Source organism: Peromyscus eremicus, chromosome 1 (assembly GCF_949786415.1).
Source record: "Peromyscus eremicus chromosome 1, PerEre_H2_v1, whole genome shotgun sequence".
Classification (NCBI taxonomy): Eukaryota; Metazoa; Chordata; class Mammalia; order Rodentia; family Cricetidae; genus Peromyscus; species Peromyscus eremicus.
Window position 1 is genome coordinate 21,383,750 of NC_081416.1, and position 26,476 is coordinate 21,410,225.

Here is a 26,476-nt window from a genome sequence, read left to right on the forward strand (position 1 = left end):
CGACTCCACAGAAGGGGTGTTTCTGGGAGGGAAACGTACAGTCAGTCATCCTATCCCCTTAGCAAGGCTTTAGCTGAAACAACCTGACAAGGGATGGTCTCTTGGCCAAATGACTGACAGGCCCAGATGAGTTATCTTCTAAGGGAGGAGTGATGGTATGAAACATTCTATCCTTTTGGGACAGATCGTGCTGCCACCCACGGCCAAAGGTATTCTGCTCTTTTGACGAGGCCTAAGAAACGGCAAAGCTGATGTTTGCCTTTCTAGTGTGACCAGTGGGGTGGGAGGTGGGGGCCGAAGCTCCAGTGGCCTCCAAGAACATGGAGAAGGGGCAGCTGGGTAAGGCTGACTAACCCTCTGTGGGGAGAAGCACAGTAAGCTGGGACATCCGAGTCCCACCACCCCCCTACGATATACAAGACTGTGACCAGGGGCCTCTCTTCTTCATACGGCATCACCCATCTCCTGGAAACAGACGGACATTCATCAGTTTATCTCCAGCTCTACAGCAGGTTGAGGATGCTGACATAGTTACAATAGATAGCTTTTTAGGTCCCTTCAGGGCATAGGGTCTGTCTAGTTGGTGCCCTCCTGGGGGAAGCAGGAGGGAAGAATGGATCTGGTGAGGGATCTTCCAGAGGCTTGCTTCCTTGCCTTGGGTGCCCTGAGATGAAGAAATCCACACTGTTTCTCTGAGAGCTCCAGATGGAAAAGGGAACCTTTCCTGCTGTGGTTTAGGAAATTGCTTTTGTGACCAAGAGAGAGCAATGAGAATTCATCCCTGATACAGCTCAGTGCTGGTCAGGAAAGGAACCAGCTCACAGCAGAGCCAAGACAACTAGGAGTCAGTACCCTGCCTCCCAGCACTTCCAAAGGGACTCAGAGTCCCCTTGGGAACCTCAGATGTACTAATTATACCTGTGTGTCCCTTCAAAATAAACCACAAGCTCTTTCTCTTCCACGGTTCCATTTGTGTGTAGAAATACAATAATTGAGCAAAGCAAAGAAAACTTTAACCTTTTGTTTCCATTTTTATTGATGATGTGCAGAGATCCAGACACACAGGGGTTAGGTGGGCTTTGATGCACTTCTCTGGATGACACACTGATGACAATACCATTTTTATTGAAAAAAACACGAATTCTGTGCAACAGTGGGACAGACAGCCTGAGAATGTGACCCGTGGCCGTGCCCCGGCTTATCAAGCCTCCGAAGTTGCTCTAGAATATTCTCTATGCATAGTATCCATACGATCCATTTGCTGTCTGCATTCCCTGGGGCCTAAACAATCCCAGACTTCCCTAAGCCATCTTTGACTAACACACGGCACAATTTGTCTAACCTGAAGAGAACAATGTCAACTCATTCTTAGGCATTTCTTTCCTGTGGTTCAATGTAATCCAATCCCAGGTGGGCAAAGATCTCTTCTTCACTGTCTGCTTCAAGAAACACCCTCTGCAAGCATAAGGAGAAACACACACACTCAGAAGCTTTCCTTCAGCGTCGCAGTACAGACACACTGACCCACCTCCTCAGGGTGAGTGACAGCTGAAGCATCCCACCCTGCTCCTGAACGTAAAAGATCAGAGAAAGTCAGGGTGTGGTGACTCACACCTGGGATCCCAGCACTTGGGGTGCAGAGACAGGAGCCTGGGCTATAGAGTGAGACCTTAACCCAAACAAACAGAAAAAAGCCCTAGTTACTGCTTCCTGTAGTTTTGACACTTTCCCATCCAGGAAAATGGCACGTGTGGATTAAGGTAAAATTGTGACAGAGTTCCCCAGTCAGCAAATGATACATGGATAATTTTCCTATGGGCCTCTAATTCTTCTAATTTTGTGTGTGTGTGTGTGTGTGTGTGTGTGTGTGTGTGTGTGTGTGTGTGTGCACATGCGCTATAAGAACAGTAGACCTTTTTGCTCATGGATTTGACAGTAGAATTGTTAATTCTTCATCAGCCACATAGTAATGTCACTGTTCTGAGGCATGAGTTGAACAAGGTGCCACTGTCAAGCGAGTCCCCCATGATTAGGACTGAGGCTTGATGGCCTCCCGTCCATCTCTGGGCACCCATGTGGCTCTACTGTAGGAGATGCTCATTCATGACCCACTCAGAACGTGGTTGCATTGGATTGGCGTTTGTGTGATGCTTGTGATTTGTAGCAAGCCTTGATTTTCTTTGGAGTGAATGACTGTAAACACCAAGCACATAGTCAACTCAATGCTGGTCACCTCTGTGCTGGCCCTGGAGCCCCATCAGCTCACTCTCTGAGCCAGAAGCCTCAGAGTTGCATCCTGGGCCAGGTGGGGTCTGTCATCTGAGCAGATATTTCCAGCTCCTCTCAACTGTGATCCACAGAGAACAAAACATTTGTACCAAAGAAACCTGGACATGAAAATCAGTTAGGGTTAGGGTAGGGGTTAGGTAAGAGAGCCCAGCAGGTAAAGGTGCTTTCTGCCAATCCTGAGGACCTAAGTTCGATACCTAGAACCTACATGGTTGGTCGGAACTGGCTCCCCTGACCTCCACATGCAGATCATAGCATATGTACACCCATTTCTGCCACTATAAAAAAATAAATAAATGTAATAAAAATTGTTTAAGAAATCTGTTCAAGGGAAGGGCTTGGGGGCAAGGGTCAGCAGTGCATCTCAACAAGGGAACGCTACCTTGGTCTTGTCATACAGAGCATGGTTATCCAGCATCATCTTCCGCTCATGGGTGGCATAACGCCGCAAGTCTCTCTCAAACTGCTGCAAAGAGAATTGAAATAAATTACTATCCATATGCAGCGTTTAGAGCCATCCTGCGCCCTTGGGTGTTTGAAACTGCCATCTCCTAGCATATGTTCTTATATGACTTTCTTCCCCAGGGCCATGGTCCTGGGTGGCTGAGCTCTGGGGTCTCTGTACCAGAATAGAAACTCAGTGTGAACAGGAAGCTGATGGGCTTGTTCCCTTGTCAGATGCTGTCCAACAGGCAGCAGGTGGTGTGTGAATATCTGTTGAATAGACGAACGGACAATGTGAGCATTGTTTCTAGAAAAAATACCTGGTCCAGAGTAAATGCTGCCTAAATCATTTTAAGTTTTAAATATCATCATTATAAAAGAGGGTGAAGAATGGGGAGATCTTGGCCCAGATTTTGGGCCTATCTGTGTGCCCTTTGGCACACTACCCAGCCTTTCTGAACCTAGCTTTGCCCCAGAGTGGAGGGAGTGCACATTAAGGCCACTCCCTCTTTGATGTCCACCCCTACTGAGATTCTGTGAAGAGTCACAGTGACATCTCTCATGATCAGGAGTACACCCTGAGACTTCAGGGAATAACACACACACACACACACACACACACACACACACACACACACACACACACACACACACACACACGGTGCGGTCTAGAATAGTCCTTGGGATTAAAGAGAATGCCTGGGACAGTTGCGCCCTCTAGTGGTGAGAAATGATTTCCTCTTCGCTGGGAAGTTTCTGGGACTGGGTGAGACTTTGCCACCCAGGAGCCCTTTACAGCAGGTGCAGATGCAACCAGCCTTACGGAATAATTGCCGGGAGCAGATTCACTAGCACAGATCAGGGAAGTTCTAGGTCCTACTTAGCTCACTGGCAGTCTACCCCAGCTCTTGGCTGGGCCGCAGCTGCCCACAGCTCACACTTGTTTGCCAGCTTGGAGAAGTTTGGTGTTACAGTTTGGAGAAGCTGTAGGTGTAATGGAGGTTGGCTAACAGAGGTCAATGGTGGGCTGCTCCCAGCTCCCACCCTGTGTGGTTTGGGAGACAGAAATGTATTCCTGAACTCCTTGACCAAGGCCTTCCGGGAGTTTCTGTGCATGTAAAGAGATACAGCTCACTCAACAAATACCTGCAGAGTGCCAGTTCCTGGGGAGCTGAGAGTCTAGCAGGGGACACAGACAATTTATAATAACAGAAGAAATAAGCAAACTATGTGCTGATAGGAAGCCCGTGCCGTGGACTTACTGAGCAGGACTACCATGGTGGGCATCAGTGAACAAGGGCTTGAAGAAGGTGATAAAAACCAAAATGGCTCAAGAGAGTTGTGCTGGATAGTTTTATGTCAACTTGACACAAGTTCGAGTCATCTGAAAGGAGGAAACCTCAATTGAGAAAACGCCTCCATAAGATCCAGCTGTAAGGCATTTTCTTAATTAGTGATTGATGGGGGATATGCCATCCCTGGGCTGGTGGGTTCTATAAGAAAGCAGGCTGAGCAAGCCATAGGGATCAAGTCAGTAAGCAACATCCCTCCATGGCCTCTGCATCAGCTCCTGCCTCCAGGTTCCTGTCCTGCTTAAGTTCCTGTCCTGACTTCCTTTGATGATGATCTATGATATGGACATGTGTGGTGATATATTGTATGCCCTAATGAAGCTTGCCTGAGGATCAGAGGACAGAGCCAGGTACTAGATTAGACATAGAGGCCAGGCCGTGGTGGCACACACCTTTAATCCTGTCACTCGGGGAGGCAGAGATCTATCTGGATCTCTGTGAGTTCATAGGCCACCCTGGACCACATGAGATTGACTCAGTCTAGGAGAGAAAACAGAGCCAGGCAGTGTTGGCAGACACCTTTAATCCCAATACTGGGAAGCACACAGGCCTTTAATACCAGGAAGTGATGGCTGGGTGGAGAAAGGTCTATAAGGCATGAGGAGACAGGAACTAAGGGCTCTTTTTGGCTGAGGCTTTTCAGGTGAGGACTCAGAGGCTTTTAGTCTAAAGATTCGTGGAAACAGGATCAGCTGAGGAGTTGGCGAGGTGAAGTGGGCTGTGGCTTGCTCCGCTTCTCTGATCTTTCAGCTTTCACCCCAATATCTGGCTCCAGGTTTTTTATTATAAGACCATTTAAGAACTGAACAACAGACATGTAAGTTGAAAAAAACCTTTCCTTCCCAAGTTTCTTTGATTTATGGTGTTTCATCACAGGAATAGCAACCCTAACTAAGACAAGAGTCCAGTCCTTTCCTGAGCCCCAGAGATTTGCTGGGGATGGAGGTGGGGGTCACTGACACCCAGGCATCATGCTGGGAACTAAATCTACCAGGGACACAATTTCTTAGTTTTTAGAAGCTTTGAGAAATAGTAGCTCATCTCAGGATATTGCGGACTCAGACAACATGCAGCCACTCTGACTCCCATCAGCTGTCACTCACTGCCATTGCTCGTTCCTGCTTCTCTCCCTCGGGTTTCAACAAGTCACACCCACCCTCTTCCTTCCCCCAGGTGGGTTGGCCAGAGCCTGGGAGGGAGATTCAGGGCGGCAGCAGCAGTAGACAATAAGAAAGAGCAGGAGCAGCAAAGCCTACAGGTCCTCCTGGTCTACCAGTGACCTTGGATGCTACCCTGAGTTAAAAGGGACAACTAAGGAGTGCCATACGTCCTAACAGGATCCTGTGGCTTCAGGGCCAGATAAGATACTTAGGAATGCCTTCTTATGGTGCAGGCAGTGACACCCCGGCATTTATGGAACCCTGAGCCTGCTCCCAGCTCAGCTGCTTTGTTCTGTGAATTTTCCGCTGCGCTACATGACTGCGGATGCTTAACAAGAGCCTAGCATTACCTCTAAAAGAAGGTGGGAGGCAGTGCCCAGTTCAACCCCAGTTTTAAGATGAAGTCACTGTCTGGCTGAGTCCTCAGCAGAGCCCTGTGAGGTTAGTGTTGCTATTAGCCCCAAAGAAGGCCCAAGGACTGTTATTTACCTGAGATTCAAGAGCAGGGTTCAGCCTCTTGATTCTCAGAGTCTCATTTTAAAAACCTCACCAGTTTCTTGCAGCAGCACTGGGAGGCAGAGGGCATGCATGTGGTCTTTTGCTTCAGAAATGCAGACAGCAGGTAGAAGGTACAGAGCCCTAGTGCAGCTGCATCATTGTTTACAACAGACTCCAGGCTTCAGCCCGGGGGTCTGCAAGCTGTGCATTGCTGCCCGTGGAGGGTGCCACTCACATCAGTCTTATAGGACTTAGTCCAAGATCGCTCAGCTGGGAAGAGGCAGGGCTGAGCACTTCAGTAGGCCTAGGGCCTGAATCCATCTGGGTTACTCACACTATGCTGCTTCCTGGCTTTATCTAAAATTCCTCCTAGTTACCTATGGGCTTTTCAAACATAGGTGGCTGGGCTTAGCTACCTAGAGTTTCTGAAGGAGTGGTATACAGTGGTGTGGAGAATTTATAAATCTAACCTGTCCCTACGTAAGGCCACTGCCGCTGGCTTGGTGAGCCGCACACTGGGGATGTCTGTTCTAAATGAATCTGACTCGTGACCGTATGGCAGTATCACACCCCGGTTTAGAGGCTTGGGGGCATGGTCCCCTCACTCTCCGAGCATTCTCCCCTGCTGCCGTCAGCTCCCTCCTGGGCCAGGGCCGCTCACAGCAGACGGCTCTTACCCTGGAGCCCGTCCATCCGAGCAAGGCGAAGGCCCGGCGATCGTAGGGACACATGACCAAGTCTACGCGGATGGCCTTCCAGCCCTTTCCTTCCTGCTGGCTGCTCTTGTCGCCGCCGTCCACTTTCTGGTGGTACAGCTTCAAAATCAGGAAGCATTTCTGGAAGTGATCGAGAGCATCCACCTTCCTGCTTGGCAGCTTGAACTTCTCGAATGTCGACTCGATGAGGTCACAGTACAAAAGCAACCCCTGAAAAAGAGAGGGAGAGAGTTCAGAAAGGGCCCTTGGGGGGCCCTTACCATCTTACAGTGGCTCTTAGGGAAGCATTTTTCAGAGCTGAACAGACACGGGTGGGCTTCTGTCCTTGCTCTCTCGGCAGCTAGGAGAGAAGGTAGTAAGTGGTTCTCAGGCTCTCTCTACAGAAAAGGAATTTCTCCATGAGGAAGGCTGAGCCCAAACTCCTCAATAATAAAACTTCAGAGGCTCTACCTCTCCTTGTCTGCTTCTGAGGGACAGCCTTGCTCATTTCAAAGCAAACCGCAATGAACAGAGAGCCGCACTGTTCCCTGTGTGTCACGCTGACGATGGCCTGGCCTGGCTCAGAGGGTTGTGGCTGGAAGCCCAGGCCCGATGTGGGGTACGGTGACCTGCTGCTTCCATTGTTTTGTGCTGTTTTCACAATGCCAGGGGTTGAACCCAGGGCCTTGAACTTGCTAGCTAGGCCTTCTACCCCTGAGTATACCCCAGACCCGGAAATGATGCTTCTCCTGAGAGAACTATCTGCCCATCTTGGAGGCAGTGGGAGAAAGCCCATGATGCCTTGTCTCGTCTCAAGTGATTGTTGAGAAAATTAACAAGTGATTCAAAGGAACGCCAGGCAAGTACCAGCCTCTGGGAGTTCCTCTCTTCCTCACAGTGGTGCACGTGGCTGGTAACAGATGGGGGCACTCGATCCTGAACTGGCCAAAGCTTCGACTAGAATGTTCCTTCTGGTGCTGGGTGCGCTCTGCAGCAGAGCCCTGCTACCACCTCAGATGTGGCCCGAGCTGTCCCAGCCAGCTTTCTGCTGGGTGTCCCTACTGTTTGACGCTCCCCTTCCTGTCCCGACTTCCCTCAATGTGATTTCTGTCCTCTGAAGCTGCTTTGAGGGTGGGCTCAGGCTTCCCCATCGGTGCCCATAGTTGTCTTCCTAGCAGAAACCAAGTGACTGTCCCGGAAGGAGGCATTTCTCTCCTACTCCTTCCCTCCAGTCCCGGGGTTTGGAGGTTGGAGGAGTTGGGGGTTAGGACAGTTCAGCCCTTTCATAACGTGCTCAGCATAGGTGTGGGTTTTTTGTGTTTATCATTTGTTTGTTTGTTTTTCTAGTACCTCTTTCTATCTGAGGGTGGTTGAGTCTATGAATTAAGAACCCAAGGCCATGGTCACAGACGCTGACTTTAAACTCCCTCTGGTTCTGGGTAGCCTGGAATGGAACTCATGGTTATCCTCTTGCCTTGGCCTCCTGAATCGCTGAGATGACAAGCATTAGCTACCATGCCTAGTTCTCAACATTTTGAATCTTCCAGAAGTTCCATGAACTCCAGGGGGACCACATGAAGCAGTTAGGGTCCTTGTACCATGCATGAACCCAAGCCTGAGTCATGTAATCTCCTTCCTTTGTGGTGAACTATCAGCAGCCACAACCAGAATTCAAGCAGAATGTGTGCATGTCTGGAGAATTCTGACCTCCCCAGAGATCAGTATTTCTAAGTGCTTCCCCTCCCTTTCTCCTTCCTCTGACCAAGGAGTCTTCTCCAAAGGACACCATTTAGGGTCACCTGATGGGAGAGCACACTGAGGCTCCTGGGCTGCTCAACACACTTCTCAGACATTTAAGCATCTTGTGGGTATGCCGTGCACGGTCCATGAGTACACGTGTGTGCACTGTGTATGCTATGCTTACAGCCATGCGTAAAGCGAAGCTCGGTGTAAGAACGGCTGGGAAGGGGGGTGATGTGGAGGTGGAAGCCAAATTCGAAGAACTCCGCTGATTTCACAGCTGAGGCACTGGGGGTGTGTCGGGACAGCAACACCAAATCACCTGGCACCTTGTCCCTGAGGGAAGGGGTGGGGCTGCCCTGCAGGCTCCTGGGCCCCCTGCAGCCCAGTGCCTGGCTCTCACAGAGTTCAATAAGCAGCCCTACCAGGGATCACCGCAGCCTCCATTTGTTAGGTGTTTACCATTTGTCAGGCACTCCAGGGTCTCCCCCATTGAGTGCCCTGTTAGCACAGACAGGAAACGACCATGAACTGTTAGGGACCATCCCGGGGTGCACCACCAGTGACTGGACTTCGGAGGTCTCCGATCAGACGTGTTTCACCATTGGTTCCCACTGCGGGGCCTGGGATTATAATGCCCATCTCTGCCCAGGGGCCACAGCAGGAATACCTTGAAGCTGGTGATGCAAAGAGGCCTGCCCCACCCCCCACCCCCCCACCCCTTCCACTACCCTCACCCCCACCCCCACCTCTCCACTCCAGCAGTCACAGATAGTCTCCGCCTGAGAACAATGGCACAACAAACACCAATGAGTTTCCAACCTTGGCAGTGGGCCTGGGGAGAGAGGTGTGGCAGAGAAAGCCTTCCCTCTCCTCCCCTACCCTCCTCAGAGCAGAGCACTGGGCAAGTGTCCTGACTCTTTGTGGTGTCTTCGGGCTGAGCTTATCTTGTCTACTCTCAAGGGCTCTGGTCACCCTGTGCTCCTTCTCCTGAAAGGGACAGGGAGACATGGCATGGTCTCACAGATGACTTTGGAGCTGATTCCAAAATCTAGTTTTCGTTTAGAGTGCTCATGGCTCCGGGCCTGGCACATTGTCTGGTCTCCTCTGGCATATCAGTGAATTGGCCCGTGCCCAGCAGATACTGTCCACCCAGGAGCGGGGAGCTGCACCAGGGAAACTCAGCCTCCTCCTCCTCCGCTCAGTCGGACCTGCAGGCCCCTAGGGGAGAGCCCTTCTCTCCCTAGGGAGAGGGCCAGAAGTCAGATGGCTTTGGCTGTGGGATTAGCTTAACCCCGCTTTGACCATTAACAATGGGTGGCCCTGTGGCAGGTGGATCCTGGACAGTAGCTATTGACCATGACCTCTGCAGGGCCCAGCCTACCCTCACTGGCTTCCTTCTTCAAACAAGATGCATACATGTAATGTGCAGCCTAGGACCCAAAGCTGGTCAGTCTCACACCAGCCGTGTGGTGCCGTCACGAGGTGTTGCAAACCATTGAGAACTGACTCTGTAGTCACCGTACAATGATCATGTAATAGAAAATTAGCAATGCTTGGGGCTGGAGAGATGGCTTCGTGGTTAGAGCACTGGCATGTAAGCACGAGGACCTGAGTTTCAGATTCCCAGAACCCACAGAAGTGCTTGGTAGACATGACTGTCGGTCTGCAATTCCAGCCTCAGAAGGTGGAGACAAGGGATCCCCAGAGCAAGCTGGCTAGTAGGACTACCCGTATCGACGAGCTCTGGGTTTGATTGAAAGACCCTACCTCAGTGAATAGGGTGGAGAGTGATTGATGATGATTCCCAGCATCAACCTCTGGCTCCACACACCCCCACACATGTATGCCTCTACATATGCAAAACATGCATACATACGCACCATGCATACACACACACACACACACACACACACACACACACGACACATAAAACACTAGAGACACACACACATACACACACACCACATACACTACACACACAAAACACTGGACACACACACACACCACACATCACACACACAAAACACTGGACACACACACCACACATACACACACACACACACACACACACACACACACTACATACACTACACACACAAAACACTGGACATACACCACACGTACAACACTAGACACACACACACACAAATACACCACACACACTCACACGTACTAGACACACACAACACACCACACATACTTTCACTCATATACCATACACACTCACACACATACACACACACCACACATGCAACACTAGATGTACACATGTATACACCACACACACTAGACATACACACATACACCACACACACTTTCACTCCACACACAAACATACACCCCCACACACATATACCACACACACACACACACACACACACATACACACACACACACACACACACACACATACACACACACACACGAAAAGAAACAAATGAAAAGCACTGCTAAGAAGGTCTTGAGTGGCAAGTGACTGCCTTGGTCTCCTTACCTGCTGTCCCCACAAGTCTGTCACTTTATGCAAGAGTTGCTGCTCTTCTTCCTCTGTGGCTCCTGGGCTGGTAATTAGAAAGTCTACATCATGCCCAGTCATCTTACCCCTAATTTGAAAAAGCACAAAATGGGAAATCAGTTCCAATTCTAGCCCTTCATTAAAAAAAAAACAAAAACAAAAACAAAAAAAACAAAAACAAAAAAAAAAACAAAGAACAACAACAAAAAACCTCTTTGATTCTGTGTCCCAAGTATGGGGTTTGTGATGCAAAATGCTAACAATATTTTTAAACCAGCAGTTCTTGGTTGTACAACTCTACTTCTTACAAAACCAATTCTTGGCAGAAAAAGCCAGATGTGGCATATATATTGCTATATATGTATGACAATAAGTAGCTAACCAAGAGCTATGGCCATACCATACAAGGTAGCCTTCTTGGAATTATGGTATGGTTAAGTGATTTTTCTTTTCTTCTCTGTCTCTGTCTCTGTCTCTGTCTCTGTCTCTGTCTCTCTCTCTCTCTCTCTATCTCTGTCTCTCTCTCTATCTCTCTCTCTATCTCTATCTCTTTTTTTAGAGGAGGTCTCCTATGGTCCAGACTGACTTTGAACTCACTATGAAGCTGTGGATTACCTTGGACTTCTTATCCTCCTGCCTCCATCTCCCAAGTGTCGGGATGATAGGCATATGTCACCACACTTGGTTTATTGGATGCTGGGAATCAAAGCCAGGGCTTCCTGCATGCTAAGCAGGCACTCCACCAACTGAGAGAAAGGCCCAGCCCAGGGAAATTCTCTTAGATTTAGTCCTCTTTGATCCAAGTGACCAGGTAAGGTCTCAGGAGAGGTGGGTGAGGGGCAGAAGGGACAAGAACCCCTTTCTGATATGGAGGCATTAGTGTCCAACTGACTACATACATTTCTGAAGACTCATTCACTTAGTTATTCACTGGCTTAACCAAAGTTTCCTGAGCATCTGCTTTGTGACTGGGCTCACACTCTGGTCTCAGTGGGAACTAAACCCCACTAGCTCCACAGGGAAGGCGTGCATGATATAGGCATCTGGGAAGCATGGAAGAAAGTCCCTAATCCAGCACAGAGCAAGGGCGAGTCAAGGGGGGCCTTCTGGAGCAGCATCTGAATTGAGTCTTAAGGAAGGAGAAGTCAGATGCGTGCCAGTTTTACAATATTGTAGAGAAAATTCCACCTGACCAACATCAGAGGCAAGAAACAGCTTGGTGTGCAAGAGATGTCAAGCCCTTTGGAGCTCCCGAAGTGAAGCGCTGGGTCAAAGCAGCAGAGAGAGGCGGGCACTGGGTCAGAGGAGCCTTCTGCACCACTTCAGAGGCAAGTAGAAGAAGGTGCTAGAACAACTCCATCATTTACCTTCGGAAGCCCCCAGTTATGGTGACCAAGGCATCTGGAAGAAAGGCTGTAACTGTCTCTTTAACTAGCACGCTGATGGCCTCTGCTTCTGCCCTGTTCACACAGCTAACAAGGTCTTCGTAGTAGAGGAATCCTGAGAGGCCAGTGGACAGGCCAGTGGGGAGGAAGGCACACACAAGATGACGTTAGTTTGAGAGGATGCTGTCTAGGCGTTGACCAGACTCAGCACAGAGCACAGTAATCTATGGTGTTGCCTTGTCTGTTTGCTTGTGGGCTCTTCATGGTTGCAATGGAGTGTTGAATTTTAATGGAGAGGTCTACAATGTCCTTACTAAGGGAAAAGTATTCAAATCTTTCTGGAATCTAAACTCTTCCTATCTGATGTCATAATAAGGAACCAGCCCTGCTGCATCCTCCTCTTCTATTTTGAGCAAAGGTCCAGTTGTCTCCAAACTTCTCATTTTTCTGCCACTGCCTCCTAAGTGCTGAAATTACATGTGTGGAGCACCATGTCCAGCCTTCTTGACCAACAAGCTGTGCCCTGCTATTTTAAAGGGGGATAGGGGCCCTGGCGGTGGTGACACATGTCGTTAATCCCAGCAATCAGGAGGCAGAGACAGGTGATCTCTGTGAGTTCCAGGCCAGCCTGGTTTACAGAGTGAGTTCCAAGACAGCCAGAGCTACACAGAGAAACCCTGTCTCAACGTGCCCCCCGACAAGTGGGGACTAAGAAAAACTCAGGACTTGGAAGTGATGGTTTCATTTGAAAAGTGAAAGGCAACAAGAGGGTCTGTGTCCAAAGCAAAGCAAAGTGCCTTGAGGGGATGGCATGCTGCCTCTGGGCCTGGGACTATGGACCAATGACTATTCAGAAGCAATGTCATGGCGGGTGGCGGGGGGGGGGGGGGTGCATCTGGCTGTTCCCACAGTGGTTGGAGGGAAGCAGAGAGGAAAAGGTGCTTATCTCCAAGGATTGGGGTGGGTTCTGGAGGGAAGCTGGGTGTGTCTGGCACAGTCAGTGTGCTGACAGTTACTCATGCTTCTGTCCAAGACACTGCACTTTCATTAAGGGGACCACCCAAACACCACTTGACAAACGGGAGACATACTCCTCTAGAGGCTGCCAATTGGCAGAAGGAGACACAGAAAACCTGTTGTTCCCTGTTTCTCACCCTAGGATGACAGGTGGCCAGGAGGCCATTTGGCTTGAACACGCTGTAAACAAAATTCCCAGGTTCAAAGCCGTCTGTGATCTCTAAATGGGACGTGTTGACAGGACCAGGAAAAGACGTTCACGCTAATACCGCCATCACCTGTCCCTCCCAAGTCAGATGCTGGAGGAACTACTGTCTTCATATGAATACTGATGTTTTCCTAGCTCTGTTGTTAACAGTCACCTTTTTATCGGGACATAGCTTTTGTGTGTGTTTGTGTGAGGAGTTTGGTCTACAGAGCAACAGCTCCACTAGGCTTTAATAGAGAAATTGTCCTCACCACTGGCACTCAGGTATGACTCAGTCCCTGGAATTCCCTATGCTCACCCAATCAACGATGTACATGAACACGAAGTTATGATTTTTTTTTTTTTAAGAATGTGTAGCTGCCAACTAGCACCTCACACCGTTATTCCCAGGACTCAAGACGCTGAAGCAGGATGGTCATAAGTTCAAAGACTACCTGAGTGAAATACTGTGTTGCTTCCCACTTCCTCTCTAAGTGTGGGCAGTTCTCATTATCATCCCACTCCATCTCCTCGCCACTGACGTTTAATGGTTACATACATTTCTTTTCAAAGGTATCTCTAAAGCTGGTGTAAAACATGATTACTGGATGTGTACTTTCTGGGGTCCAGAGTAGAAATAGTAGATCTTTTTTTCTTAGACTCTTTTTTTTTTTTTTAATTTCCTGTATGGCATCGTATAAAAGCTTATTACCAATCACTCAGAAATCAGCAAATCTGAGAGATGGCACAGTGGTTAAAAGCAACTTCTGCTCTTTCAGAGGACCCTGGTTTGATTCCCAGCACCCACGTGGTGGCTCACAACCACCTGTATGTCACTTCAGTTCCAGGGGATCTGATGCCCTCTTCTGGCCTCCATGGGCACTACACAAATGTGGTACCCAGACATGCATACAAACAAAACATTCATACACATAAATTAAAAATAAATAAAAATCTTTTAAAACAGAAATTAACAGGTTTACTGTCACTCTAAGACATCTCCAAGATATGATTCACCTCCCCAACTGTTTCTTGTGATTTCATTGTCTTTGGTCTATCTGTCTGTCTGTCTGTCTGTCTGTTGTTATCACTTAAACAGAAGGTAGCTGTTGACTACTCCCACATACCCAGTATCCTCTGCTAGAAGACTCCATTACTTCCTTCCATATTTAAAAACTTGATAACTTCAGTATTCTCCATAACTCCAGAAGCCACAGTGTTTGGAATTATGGCTGGAACTCCCTCTTGAAGGACAATTTTACTCTATTTTTATTGCATGTTAAAAGCAAGCAAATCTTACACATTTGAGGGGTTATGAATTACATCTTCTCATTTCTGGGAAAGGTACCAGCACAGTCCATAGAAGGAAGTGACCTGGCCACCGTGGGGAGCTGGGGGGCTTGCCAGACATTCAGATGATGGTAACAGCTCTTCCATCTCCACAATGCACTGCTGTCTCTTCCTAGGCTCTAGGGCTCTGGTTGGACAGATCAAGGCTGTGTCTAGATTGCTGCCCTTCTCTGTTTTCCAGTCCCTAGCATATTCACAGTGTGAACCAACCCAGTGCAAGCGTGGTTTGTCCAGACATCCTTTCTCTCCTTCCTCCTCGTCAGCTTACTCCTCTGTCTTTGACTCTTCATGCCATGATTCTTACCCAGGCAGGCAGCCAGACCCAAGTGTCTAGAGGAGGCTGTAGGAAGCAGGACAGTGCCCATCCTGGTTTGACCTCTGGATAAAGCAGCCCAGGAAGAGGCCTTGTTCTAGGCCAGGCCCAGGGCTTTGTGTGAGCCGATGTGTTTCCCAGTTACCTCAGGTTCGTCAGTGAGGTAACAAAGGCTCAAGATTTTAACCCGATCACTCAGTGACAAGTGCTGGAGCCAAGATATACCTGACCCCCAAGCCTGGAGTGCAAGTGAAGGTGGCCTCCCTGTCACTCCACCCTGACAAACCCAGAGCAGCCCGTGATCTGCCCCGTTACCTGCTTTCTGCATCCGCGTAAACCGCAGGCTTTTGTCTGACTTGATTTTACTGAGAGTTCTGAAACCCATCCTGAACCATTTCTCAGCTGTCTTCAGACCCACTCCAAACACAGAAGTAAAGAGCTGAAAAGGAGGAAAGGCAGGCTGGTAGTTCCCCTAAATCATCACTATGACAATGGAGTGGCGCTTTCCAAAGTCTCAGGCGACGGACAAGAAATATAAGCAAACTTTGGCCCAGTTACTCTTGAAAACGGTGAGAAAATGGGTAGTGTGTGTGTGTGTGTGTGTGTGTGTGTGTGTGTGTGTGTGTGCCTCCAGGTTGCTCAGTCTCTTACACACCATCATTCACCACACCTTTGACAGAGGATGCTCTTGGAGACTCAGCATATTCACCCCATCTACAAATGGGTAATGGCAAAGGACAGACTTAAAATGTAGTCCAAGCCTGGGCGCCTGCTTTGGCCATACACGAGGTTTTATATCACTTATGAACTAAAGGAATTGCTGGTCGCAGTACCAGAGACTCTAAGGTAAGAAAAATTGGGAGGTGATCACCCTGGGTCCCAGAAACGAAGACGCAGTGAGGTCGTGAGTTTGGGCTTCCAGATCAGCTTTGCTCCCCTCATGTACTTCTGTCCCTTTGACATTTGTAACCACGAATGACAGATTCTTAGAAGGTAATTTCTTCATATGGAAGTAAACTGGAACACCGTGTTTGTCCATGCATCTGCTTCTTCGGACTCTGCTCTGGACTGAGTTGTACATCCCATGTTAAAGCCCTAGTCCTCAGTGTGAAGGTCTTCGCATGTGGGGTCTTTGGGAGGTGTGCTACTTAGCTTTGTCAACTCTACACAACCTGGAATCACCTGGGAAGAGGGTTTTAATGAGGAATTATCTGTACTACATTGGCCTGTGGGTGTGTCTGTGGGGGATGGCTTGGCTGTTGATTGGTGTGAGAATCCTCTGTGGGAGGTGCCGTTCTCTAAGCATGGACTCATGCTTAATACAACAGTGTAAGAACGAAGAAAGACAGCCTAGAGCAAGCAAACTAGGACCCGTGCCTTTGTTACCTCTACCTCTGCCATGTGAAGGCAGCAGCAAGAAGGTGGCAGGCCATTGCAACCCACAAAGAGAGCCCTCCACAGAATCTTGACCTAGCGCCTTGACCTAAACTTTCTGCTTCCAGAACAGGCAGACAACAAATTTTTGTTTAAGCAGCTTAGTGTGTGGCATGTTGGTATGGCAGCCTGAGTTAATACAACCATCCACAGCAAGCAAACAGGAAGCCACTCCCCAGTAAACAAATGTAAAATCACTACTTACTTTGAAGGATTTATATCGTTCATCATTTAACACGGCTTTAACTTCAGAACTTTCTCCATCCTCAATAATTCCCTGCAAGGAGAGTTGAACAAAAGATTTGAGTTATGTCCTTATGTAATCACATCAGTCTCAAATCTACAGCCCCGGCAGCTGATTTCTCATGAAACTTGGAGAATTTTTCTGGCTGACCTGTAGAAAGAAAGAATTTCCATGTAATTCTGAAAATTCTTAGTTGATCATAGATCCAAAGACCCTTTATAATCTTGGACAAGGGTACAGAAGGATGAGGGTCTGAATCCACAGAAGATAAGACAAAATATTCACTGCCAAGTATTGTCCAAATAGTCCCGATAATTTTCTTTTCAATGGGTTCAACTTGCTGAGATAAGAGGACTTTTCAATCCATCAGGTTAATTGCTGGTCCACTGAAAAGCCAGTCATTATCAAGCTTTTATGAGATCTAGCCTAGTGCCTCTGTTGTCTGAGCTGGGATATTTTTTTCTATAATAATGTACTTTGCATTTGATTAGATTGAAACTTGCTATTGGGTGGCAAACTTGCCTTGCTGGGAAGTCCTTAAATGTTGTTAAACATGCATCTACCACCCAATTTCTTCCCAGAACACTATAGATGCAGAATCAGCCCACTGAACACCACCCTGTGCTGGACAGGAAGAGCCCTGAGTGAGCCTGAGCCTCTCACCCAGCCTGGCTTAGGAGCCAGAGCACTCTGCTGCTCTGAACTCTCAGGCTTGAGTCTTTTCCCTACTATCTGGGTCCACATAGTCCTACTGGGATCATGCTGGGTTATGGATTCTACACATCTATACCTATCTCTTTTCTGTGCTATGTTGATCTATCTATAGTTAAATAAGAGGAGAGAGTCCATACCTATGTGATCTCCTCTGTCTCTCTCTCACCTATTTGGAGGTGTAGCAAATTCCACTTCTCCCTTACCTCTATGATACACTTCACCTTGTCCCCTAGGCAAGGGATTCCCTCTGTGTCTTTCATGGTGATAATGGGGAACGGCAGAGATTTCAGTACAGCAGCTGCCCTCATGAACGCCACATAACAGCCTTCATTCTCTCTAAACTCATAATTTTCAGCCAGGATATCAAAGGCATCCTAAAAAATAAAACCAGATTAGCTGCTCTGCTCTTCAGAGTCACTCACAAGTCCCTCCTGTCCCTTTTACTAATGGGGTGCTTTTGAAGCAAGGATCAACCTCCCACAACTTTGCATCGTCCCCTGTGGGACACTATCATTTAACTGAAAAGATACGTGTCTGTTGTGGAATGTTACCTGAAGATATATGATAATCGTTTATGCTGTGGAATATTTTTTAATGATACAAAGATATGTTGGATTTGTTTAACACTGTGAAGCTGTGTTACTGTGTCTGTCTAAAACACCTGACTGGTTTAATAAAGAGCTGAACAGCCAATAGCGAGTGAGGAGTAAAGATAGGTGGGGCTGGCAGGCAGAGAGAATAAATAGAAGGAGAAATCTAGGGAAAAGGATCTCAAGGAGCAAGGAAAGGAGGAGAGGAGGACATCAAGGGACAGCCACCCAGCTACACAGCAAGCCACGGAGTAAGAAGTAAAGAAAAGATATACAGAAATAAAGGAAGGTAAAAGTCCAGAGGCAAAAGGTAGATGCGATAATTTAAGTTAAGAAAAGCTGGCTAGAAATGAGCCAAGCTAAGACCGGGCATTTATAAGAAAGAACAAGCCTCTGTGTGATTTATTGGGGGCTGGGTGGCAGGAAACAAAGAGAAAAGAGCCAAAGAGTAAAGAGTAAAAACAACCAACTACAGGTGTCCAATGAATTATGAGGAAACTGAGTTCAGCATCATTAGACATTTAGAAATAACTTAACCAAGCGGTGACCTGGTGCTCGTGGGGTCCCAGCAGTCATGACTGGGTATAACCCTTTGCTGTCTTCCCCTGCAGCCCATGGCCAGGGTTCTGTCATGATTCCCAGACATCCAGTTCTCTTAGCTAAATGACCCAGAGCCAGGGTTATTTAAGGTGAGGCGTGTTTTCCTCACCAGCAGAGAATGCAGCTGTGGCTCAGTGGCTGCTACCCATTTCCTGTTCCTCCTCACAGATGCACTTGAAAGTCAGAGACGAGAAGCCCTGTGCTCGATACTCTACTGAATGTGCTACCCTGGCAAACCCTGACCCCGGAGCAGCTGGGAGCCTGCCTACTGTCTCTATAGAATAAACTGAATATGTTCTTCCATGTCCATGAAAAGGAGGCCCACTTGACATAGAACTAGAGGTCAGGTTAAGCAGGCAGGCATGGAGGAACATTCTAAGATTTCCAGAAAAGTCATAATTTAACTTGTAGATTCATGGAAAGAAGCCTCAAGCCCCCCTTCTGCCCTGAGTATTGAGAAAGCCTAATTACCGTGAACATCCGGTTACAGTTGTTTAACGTGGTCTTTCTCTGACAAGCATACTGGGAAATCTTTTGTACAGTAGGTGGTGGAGCCTGGGTGTCCTGGGAGCCTGGGGCACGACTCAGGGAAGAGTTTCTTCTCACCTACACAAAAGCATAAGCATCCATTTTGAATGACAATGCCAATCATAAGTGTACATAACTATAAATATTTACTCAAATATAAAGGAAACATTTACTTTAAGACAATTTGTGGAAATTATCCCTGGAAGAGGGTAAAATCACAGAAGACTCAAAATGTGTCACACACATCTCTAGTGTCCTATCATAGACATGTACAATTTTCTTTTTATTAGTATATATTAATTACACCAGATAATGAATTTCATTGTGACATCTCATGTATGTACAATGTATGTATTTTTGAAATCACAACAATAAAAAAGAACCAGAAATTAACGTTCATTTCTTTTGTGTGTGTGAATTTATTACAGATGGTCCAAACCCCTTTCTCAAAGGTTCTAGCATTATTGGTCAAGGATTTGGATTTAGGAATTCGTATTCTTTAATTTTTTAATGAATGATCAGAGTGAAAAAAATAGGAATTTTTTACTTTTCTGACTTCCAGAATATCAGGGCTGAAGTATTTTGAAATATCTGTGCATGAAATGTTCCTACTAATAATTCTCTTAAGCTGGGCAGTGATGGCTCACGGCTCTAATCCCAGCACTTGAGGGGCAAAGCAGGCAAATCTCCGTGAGTTTGAGGCCAGCCTGGTCTACAAAGAGAGTTCTGGAACAGCCAGGGCTGTCACACAGAGAAACTCTGTCTCAAAAAAAGCCCCAAATAAATAAATAATAAATAGTTCTCTTATGGGGCTGGAGAGATGGCTCAGAGGTTAAGAGCACTGGCATCTCTTCCAGAGGTCCTGAGTTCAATCCCCAGCAACCACATGATGGCTCACAACCATCTAGAATGAGATCTGGTGCCCTCTTCTGGCCTGTAGGCATACATTCAGGCAGAACACTGTATACAAAATAAATAAATAATTTTTTTGAAGTAAAAAAAAAATAATTAAAAAAAAAGTAATTCCCATTGATTTGGTGCTTTTAACATGTCAACACCGCACATGATTTATGTGTGTGCCACTTCAATTCTCATGTCATCTAAAGAAGTGGGCATGATTGTTATATGATAGAGGAGCAGACGGAAGCCCAGCAGAGCTAAGTGGACTCCATGAGAAAAGAGTCTGGAATCAACCCAAGTCTGTGGATTCTGACACCCACGCCCGTGGCCGTCCAGCAAAGGAGCCACTTACAACAAGCTGGTGTCTCCCTGTCATCTCCACCGGTTTCCCGGCTCGCATGCACTCAATCAGCCAGGAGACGTCAAGGAGTTCAAGCTGGGAGCTGGCTTTGATGTTCTGTAGATGGAGCCACTCCAGGACGTCTGAACCTGAGTTGTTCTCTGCCACAATGTGGGTGACAGAATCACTAGAAGCGGAAGGCAAAGTCATCAGTAAAAGAAGCTTCCAAAATGAGATGTTCGCCTCCCTCTTCAAGGTTTCAGAGTATCCCAGCTAATTAAAGGCAGGGTACACACTGGGCCTGACTCGTGGATCTTCACACAGTAAATGACCTCTCTTTTAATTAGAGAAGTGGCAATGGACTGCACCCCAGGTTGGATGCGTATCTATCTATCTATCTATCTATCTATCTATCTATCTATCTATCATCTATGATATTAGCAAGAGTCATGTAAAATAGAAATTAAGGGAAGATAGAAGGTGAAATCGTCCTTAAAGTAGTACCTGGCAGTGTGCAGGTAGTTTTGGTATATTATTTCATTTTTGCTCATGGAAGACTCTAACCCAGTAGTTTTCAAATTAGTCTGATGAAACCTGAGTTAAAATTTTTGTATGAGAACCCAAAGTTAAATAGGTGTAAATGTGCGTGTGCCTGTCTGTCTGCATCAGGTGGAGGCGATAGAGCAAAATGCCTTAGATGAGGCTCTAGGGGCTGAGAAGTCCAAAGTCAAGGAGGGCTCACTCTTGACAAATGGCACAGAAAAAAAATGGGACATTTCTGGATCTTAGGAGCCTACACGAGACAGATGGCTAACGATTCTGAACAGACAAAAGGCCAGGGTGAGATCTGGGTGAGGTTTAGAGAAGGAACAGAGCTTGAGTGAGGTGAGAGCAGCCAATGGAAGTTGGCCTGAGTGAAGGGGCTCAGCAGTCGGGGGACAGGAGAAGATTGATGGGATTTATGGGACTGGACTGGTAAGTGTATGTTAGCTGTAGCAATGGCTGAGCCAGTAGTGGCAAGGGTCTTAAATGCCTTGTTCAGGAACTTGGTACTTCTTTTCTGGGGATGTCAAGCCAATGAAGACTTGTGTAAGCAGAGTACCATTAGTGTTAGTGGGCCATTTTTAAAAGCTAACCTGATCCACACAATGCTTTGGAAGGGAGAGAGTTGGGGGGGAGGGATATGTAAGGAACAGCAGACGAATTCCTGGTACACTTGAAGAGAAAGCAAAGGAGAAGCAGACGGGTGCCTAGCAAGAGCACCCTGGAAAAGGTGGAGATGGGAGCTATGTCATCCACACAGGAATCACAGTGCAGCGACAGCCCTGCTGGTGAAGACAGAAATTGCATCTCTAGCGGAGAGGTGGAGACCTGGAACTGAAGCTGCTTCTGGTGTGTTGCTTTCTGGATGCAGATGAAACTGAAAATATCTGGTTGACAGGCCAACCTCAGGCTGCTGTCACAAGACAGGCTGGAGGTTGGAACTGAGGCCATTTGGGTGACAGAAGCAAGCTGAGGTCAGACAACATTTTGTAGGGGCCAAGGCATAACAGGTGACTACGTCCCTAGCTTAGGTCCATAATATTCCAAAAATTATTTGTAATACATTTCTTGAAAGGTTCTTAACATCAAAACTTCAAGGCAAAAACAAAAGGACTAGTCAGTTCACAGAGGAGGCTTTAGTCCATCCACACCTCTGCCTTTGGAGGGAAACAGTTTTCCATAATACACATATATGCATATATATATAATATTATTATACTTGTTATATATCATTGTTTGTTATAATATTGTTGAATAAACAGTAATACTTATAGTAATGGAATTTTGCCTGAGCTCAGAGAGAAGGGCATGCTGAGCAGGTCCTGATGCTCAGCCTCCAAGCCTCCCTTCCTATCATCCCCTTCTACTCTTTTCCTGGGACTTCCTGGGACCTCATAGGCAGGTCCCAGTTCACACTGTGTATGAAAGCCACACACCCTTCTTAGATCTCTAAACAGCTTTGCGGGTGATGGCTCTGCACTGTGTGAAGGAAGGCTGGGATTGAAACTTCTGATTCCTGTTCATACAACTAGTCAAACAAAATCAACACTGTGCATTCAGAAATAATAACAACAAAATCAAATAAACAAGACACCCCCCTTTCTCTCCCTCTCTCTCCCTCCCCCGGAAAGGTTTATTATGCCTTACAGTTCCAAAGGCTATCTTCCACCAAAGTGAGAATACACGAGGGCAAGAGCATGAAACCAGATGGTCTCAATGTGGAAGCAGAGAATGAACAGGAAGTAGAACCCAGCAGGCGGTCACACATAAAGCAAAGTCTTGAAAGTAAGAGAAGGGCTTGTTGGAAAGGAGAAGGGTTTCACCAGGATAGGGCAAAGGGTGGAGAATGAAAAGAACTAAAATTCATTATATACACATAAAACTATTGAAAGAATTCCTCAAGGCCAACCCTACCCCATGGGGCCCACTTCCACCAGTAAGATTGTACCTCTTAAAGGTGCCACATCCATCGCAGACGGTGTGACCAGCTGGGAACCAAGTATTCAAACATGTGAGCCTATGGGGGACATTTCACATTGAAACAGTAACAGTGCCTAAAGTCTGTGATGTGAGAAACATGTACTCTTTCTAGTCACAGTGGAGTCGTGGGATAAATTCTTGATTGGCAACTCAAGCTAGAAGAACATTGGCAGATTTCAAACCTGATGCATTTTTCGAAGACGCCTCAAGATTAAGTATCAAAATGAGGTGTTCTGAATCAAGGGCTGCATCAAACAGGTAGCAGCAAATCCTCCGCTAATGCAAGCAAGAGAAGCAAGAAAACCATGGTCACATTCATGCATGGATGCATTCTTAGAGAGATGCCTGAAGGATCGTGCAGGGTTCAGGACTGTGCCGTTGGTTGCCAGTTAAGCAAGAAGCAGACATTTTAAGTCAACATTTAGAAGTTGCTTGTAACATGACATTGCCAAACCAGCTTATTTATGTTTAAATTAAAGCACTGATATAAATGTTTGGGTTTTTGTTTGTTTGTTTATTTTTGTAAACTGGTCCTTTGACACAAATAATTTAAGAAACGCAAATTTAGAGGCTCTGCCCATCCTGGCCCAGTCTACATTCCTCATCCTCTTGTGTTTCCTGGTGTCTAATCCAGGCTGGCATTGTTTCTTTGGGGTGGTGGCAGTCATGGTCTCCTGCAGACAATTCTTTCTGACTGAACACTTCTCCATGTTCGGTCCTGAGCCTCGCCAGACCATATCACAGGGCGACTTGCTCCCTCCAATGTGGCCTGCTGACAATTCCTTATTGATGCACTGTGACAATTATCTGTCTAGTTGGAAACATATGCATTTGTCTCTGCTCTGAGGGCTTCAATATTGAAAAACTAAGAGTACTGAAGCACTGCCATATACCAGGCACTGGTGTTAAATATTAAATATATTAAATGTACATGTCACACATTTAATTATTAATAATGCTGTGAGGCAGGTATTATCAGACTCACACAACAATGAGGAGAGAGCCTTGGGAGACATTAAAAACCCTACCCTGCTATTAACTGTGGGAATTTGATCCTGGGTCTGTTTTCACTCAAGCCTATGAACTTGAGTAGCCACTAGTTTGCCCTCTGAGACTTGTTGTTTGTTCCAGAGCAGAGGAGTTCCATGTGCTCAGTTCCCATCCACCCTCCTTACAGAAGATTATCATTATGGATATCATTCAAATAATGGAAAGAGAAGGGATATCTGAATGGGTGCCATGGTGAAAAGCAACTAGTTCCTCTCCAAGGGGCAGAGATATGAATAAAGAAACTGTCCGTCACATAGCTGCCCAAGAAGCCCTTGTATATAATTTATGCTTTCTTATTTGATGTCCAGTGTCTGGACTACAAGACTGCAGGAGGTTAGTGCTATCCCAGGAAATCTGAAAATAGCTGCTGGATCTGCACACACAGATGGAGGGTCTACAGGGAGGCCACCAGCTGCTCTGGGCTCTCTGGGTTTCTCCCAGTCTCCAAGGGAGCCAGGTGAGTGCAGAAGAACTGAGGTCCATCTTGTAAAGAATGCTGCCTCTGAGGAGCACTCTAGGCCAAGCACACTCACCACCTGGCTTTGCCCTGCATCTCTTTACCTGGTCTGCCTCTGGATAAAGCCCTGCCTCTGACACAGGCTTCAGGAATGTCCTGGGGCAGAGGAGCTGCTGTGAAAAAAACCAAACATCATGTATACAACTTAGTCCACACATCAGCCATAAGAGGTCGACAACATAATTTCAGACAAGGAAACCAAGGTTTGATGAGATTACACAAAGCCAGGATTCAAATCCAGCTGTGTCTGACCCCCAAAACTAAATGTTCTGTGGTTAGATTCCCAAGGGAGGTTCCATTTAGTTGATTGAGACACTTTTCTACGCTCCTTATTTCTGCCATGAACTAACTACCATAATTTTTCTACTGATGGGTGAAATACAGATAGGTAAGGGCAAATAAATCTGCAAAAAGGCTGAGGTAGGCACCACCTTGCCTGCCAGGGAGGCCTAGGCTTTGCTATTGTAGTGAGTGGTGATGGGCACTCTCAGGCCGCTGTCTCTAACCGATTTCAAATGTTCCCAGGAGCTGCTAAGGTTTCAAAGTCCAGCTTTCACTCAGTTTCTTGGCCATGACGAATAGGTAACATCTTAGACTAGGGTTGACAAGGTTTTCATTGATTATGTTTCTTCTGTGACAGCATTTGTTCCCCTGCCTCCTGCAGAAGAGAAACACCGGGTCTACCCAGGAAGGAGGAAGCAGCAGGCTGGAGTCTGTGGTTGTACACATTATGTGTGTGTGTGTGGGGGGGGGGTGTATCAGAAAACAACTTCAAGTGCTGATGCTCCCCTTCCATCTTGTCTGAGATTCAGTCTCCTCCTTCCATTGGTAATTACCCATAATGCACTCACCTTAGTCCTTGTCCCTCAGATCAGGGAGTGGTATCACTACGCCTGGTGTCCAGCTCAAGGCCAGATTCACAGCCATGATCAATAGTTATTTGTTGAATTAATGAAATCATTAATAGTTCTAAAATAATGCCTCTCTGCCCCTAAGTTCAACCAAAGGTATTCAGGAACTGGAACTTTAACTCAGCTCCCTGGATATGGTGCCCAGGAGGTGCTGATGGCCCATCTGCTTTCACTTGGCAAATGCTTGGCTTGAATATGGTTTCAGTGTGTCCCCCAAGAGTTCATGTTTGGAATCTTGGTCCCCAGTGTGACAATGTAGACAGTAATAAAACCTACAAAAAGTGAAGCCTAATGGGAAGTAATTAGTAATTGAGGTATTGCTCTCTGGAGGAATTAATGTAGTTCTCCCGAGAGTGATTGTTAGGAAAGAAGAAGGCTGATCTTTCTCTGCTTCCTGCCTCCTCAGTTAGCATGCAACCACCCTTGCTCATCTTACCACTGGGATGCCAGTCACAGTTCTTACTAGACCTGAGCAGCTGGTGCCATGCTCTTGAACCTCCAGAACTGTGAGATAAAACAAATGTCTTTTGTTTACAAATTAGTCAACCTCAGGCACTTTGTTATAGCAATGGAAAACAGATTAAGACAACAGAGATGGCCACAAGGCTGAAGCAAGTTGCATCTGTGAACCCAAGCACACTATCGAAGAGGGCAGTCAACTTCTTACATGAGTCTCTCATGTCCCAGAATGAGTGTTCCAGGTGGGGTCCTCATGGCCTTCTATCATCTAGTCTCAAAAGTCACACAGTGCCGCTTCCACTTGGTTGAAGTAGTCACCAGCCCTCCAGGATTCAAGGGAAAGAAAGATGGCTCCACTGCTTCATGGGAACAACCATACTGTAGGTAGAATTTTCCTGTCCCACAGCCTCCAATAAACACACTGAAGCTTATATCAATTATGAATGCTTAGCTGGTAGCTCAGGCTTATTATTAGCTAGCTCTTACAACTTAACCCATTTCCACTAATCTATGTGCTGCCCTAAGGCTCACAACTTTTACCTCTATCCCATTTTCTGTGTCCGACTCATTCTCTGTCTGACTGGCAACTCCTCTGACTTGGCTCTTCCTCATCCCATTATTCTCAGTTTGGCTTTCCCACCTAACTGTACCCTGTTCAGCTATTGGCCAGTCAGCTTGTTTATTAAACAAATCATAGCCACATATACAGTATAAAGAA

At 46.9% G+C, this 26,476-nt stretch overlaps 1 protein-coding gene across 2 annotated transcripts in view; it reads right to left on the bottom strand.

Moving 5' to 3' along the window:
• Positions 1-1,060: 1,060 nt before the first annotated feature.
• Dntt (DNA nucleotidylexotransferase) overlaps positions 1,061-26,476 on the bottom strand; it is a 33,449-nt gene continuing 8,033 nt past the window's right edge. Inside the window, exons 2-11 of one of the 2 annotated variants that reach the window (XM_059246631.1) lie at positions 20,311-20,485; positions 19,002-19,136; positions 17,544-17,714; positions 16,588-16,659; positions 15,264-15,387; positions 12,064-12,196; positions 10,676-10,784; positions 6,421-6,669; positions 2,672-2,752; positions 1,061-1,455 (exon numbers count right to left, since the gene is read on the bottom strand). In XM_059246631.1, the coding sequence (XP_059102614.1) occupies positions 1,369-1,455; positions 2,672-2,752; positions 6,421-6,669; positions 10,676-10,784; positions 12,064-12,196; positions 15,264-15,387; positions 16,588-16,659; positions 17,544-17,714; positions 19,002-19,136; positions 20,311-20,485 (1,336 nt within the window). In that variant the 3' untranslated portion in view covers positions 1,061-1,368. Of the gene's footprint in view, positions 1,456-2,671; positions 2,756-6,420; positions 6,670-10,675; positions 10,785-12,063; positions 12,197-15,263; positions 15,388-16,587; positions 16,660-17,543; positions 17,715-19,001; positions 19,137-20,310; positions 20,486-26,476 lie in introns of both variants that reach the window. The other variant, XM_059246626.1, reaches the window with a different exon arrangement.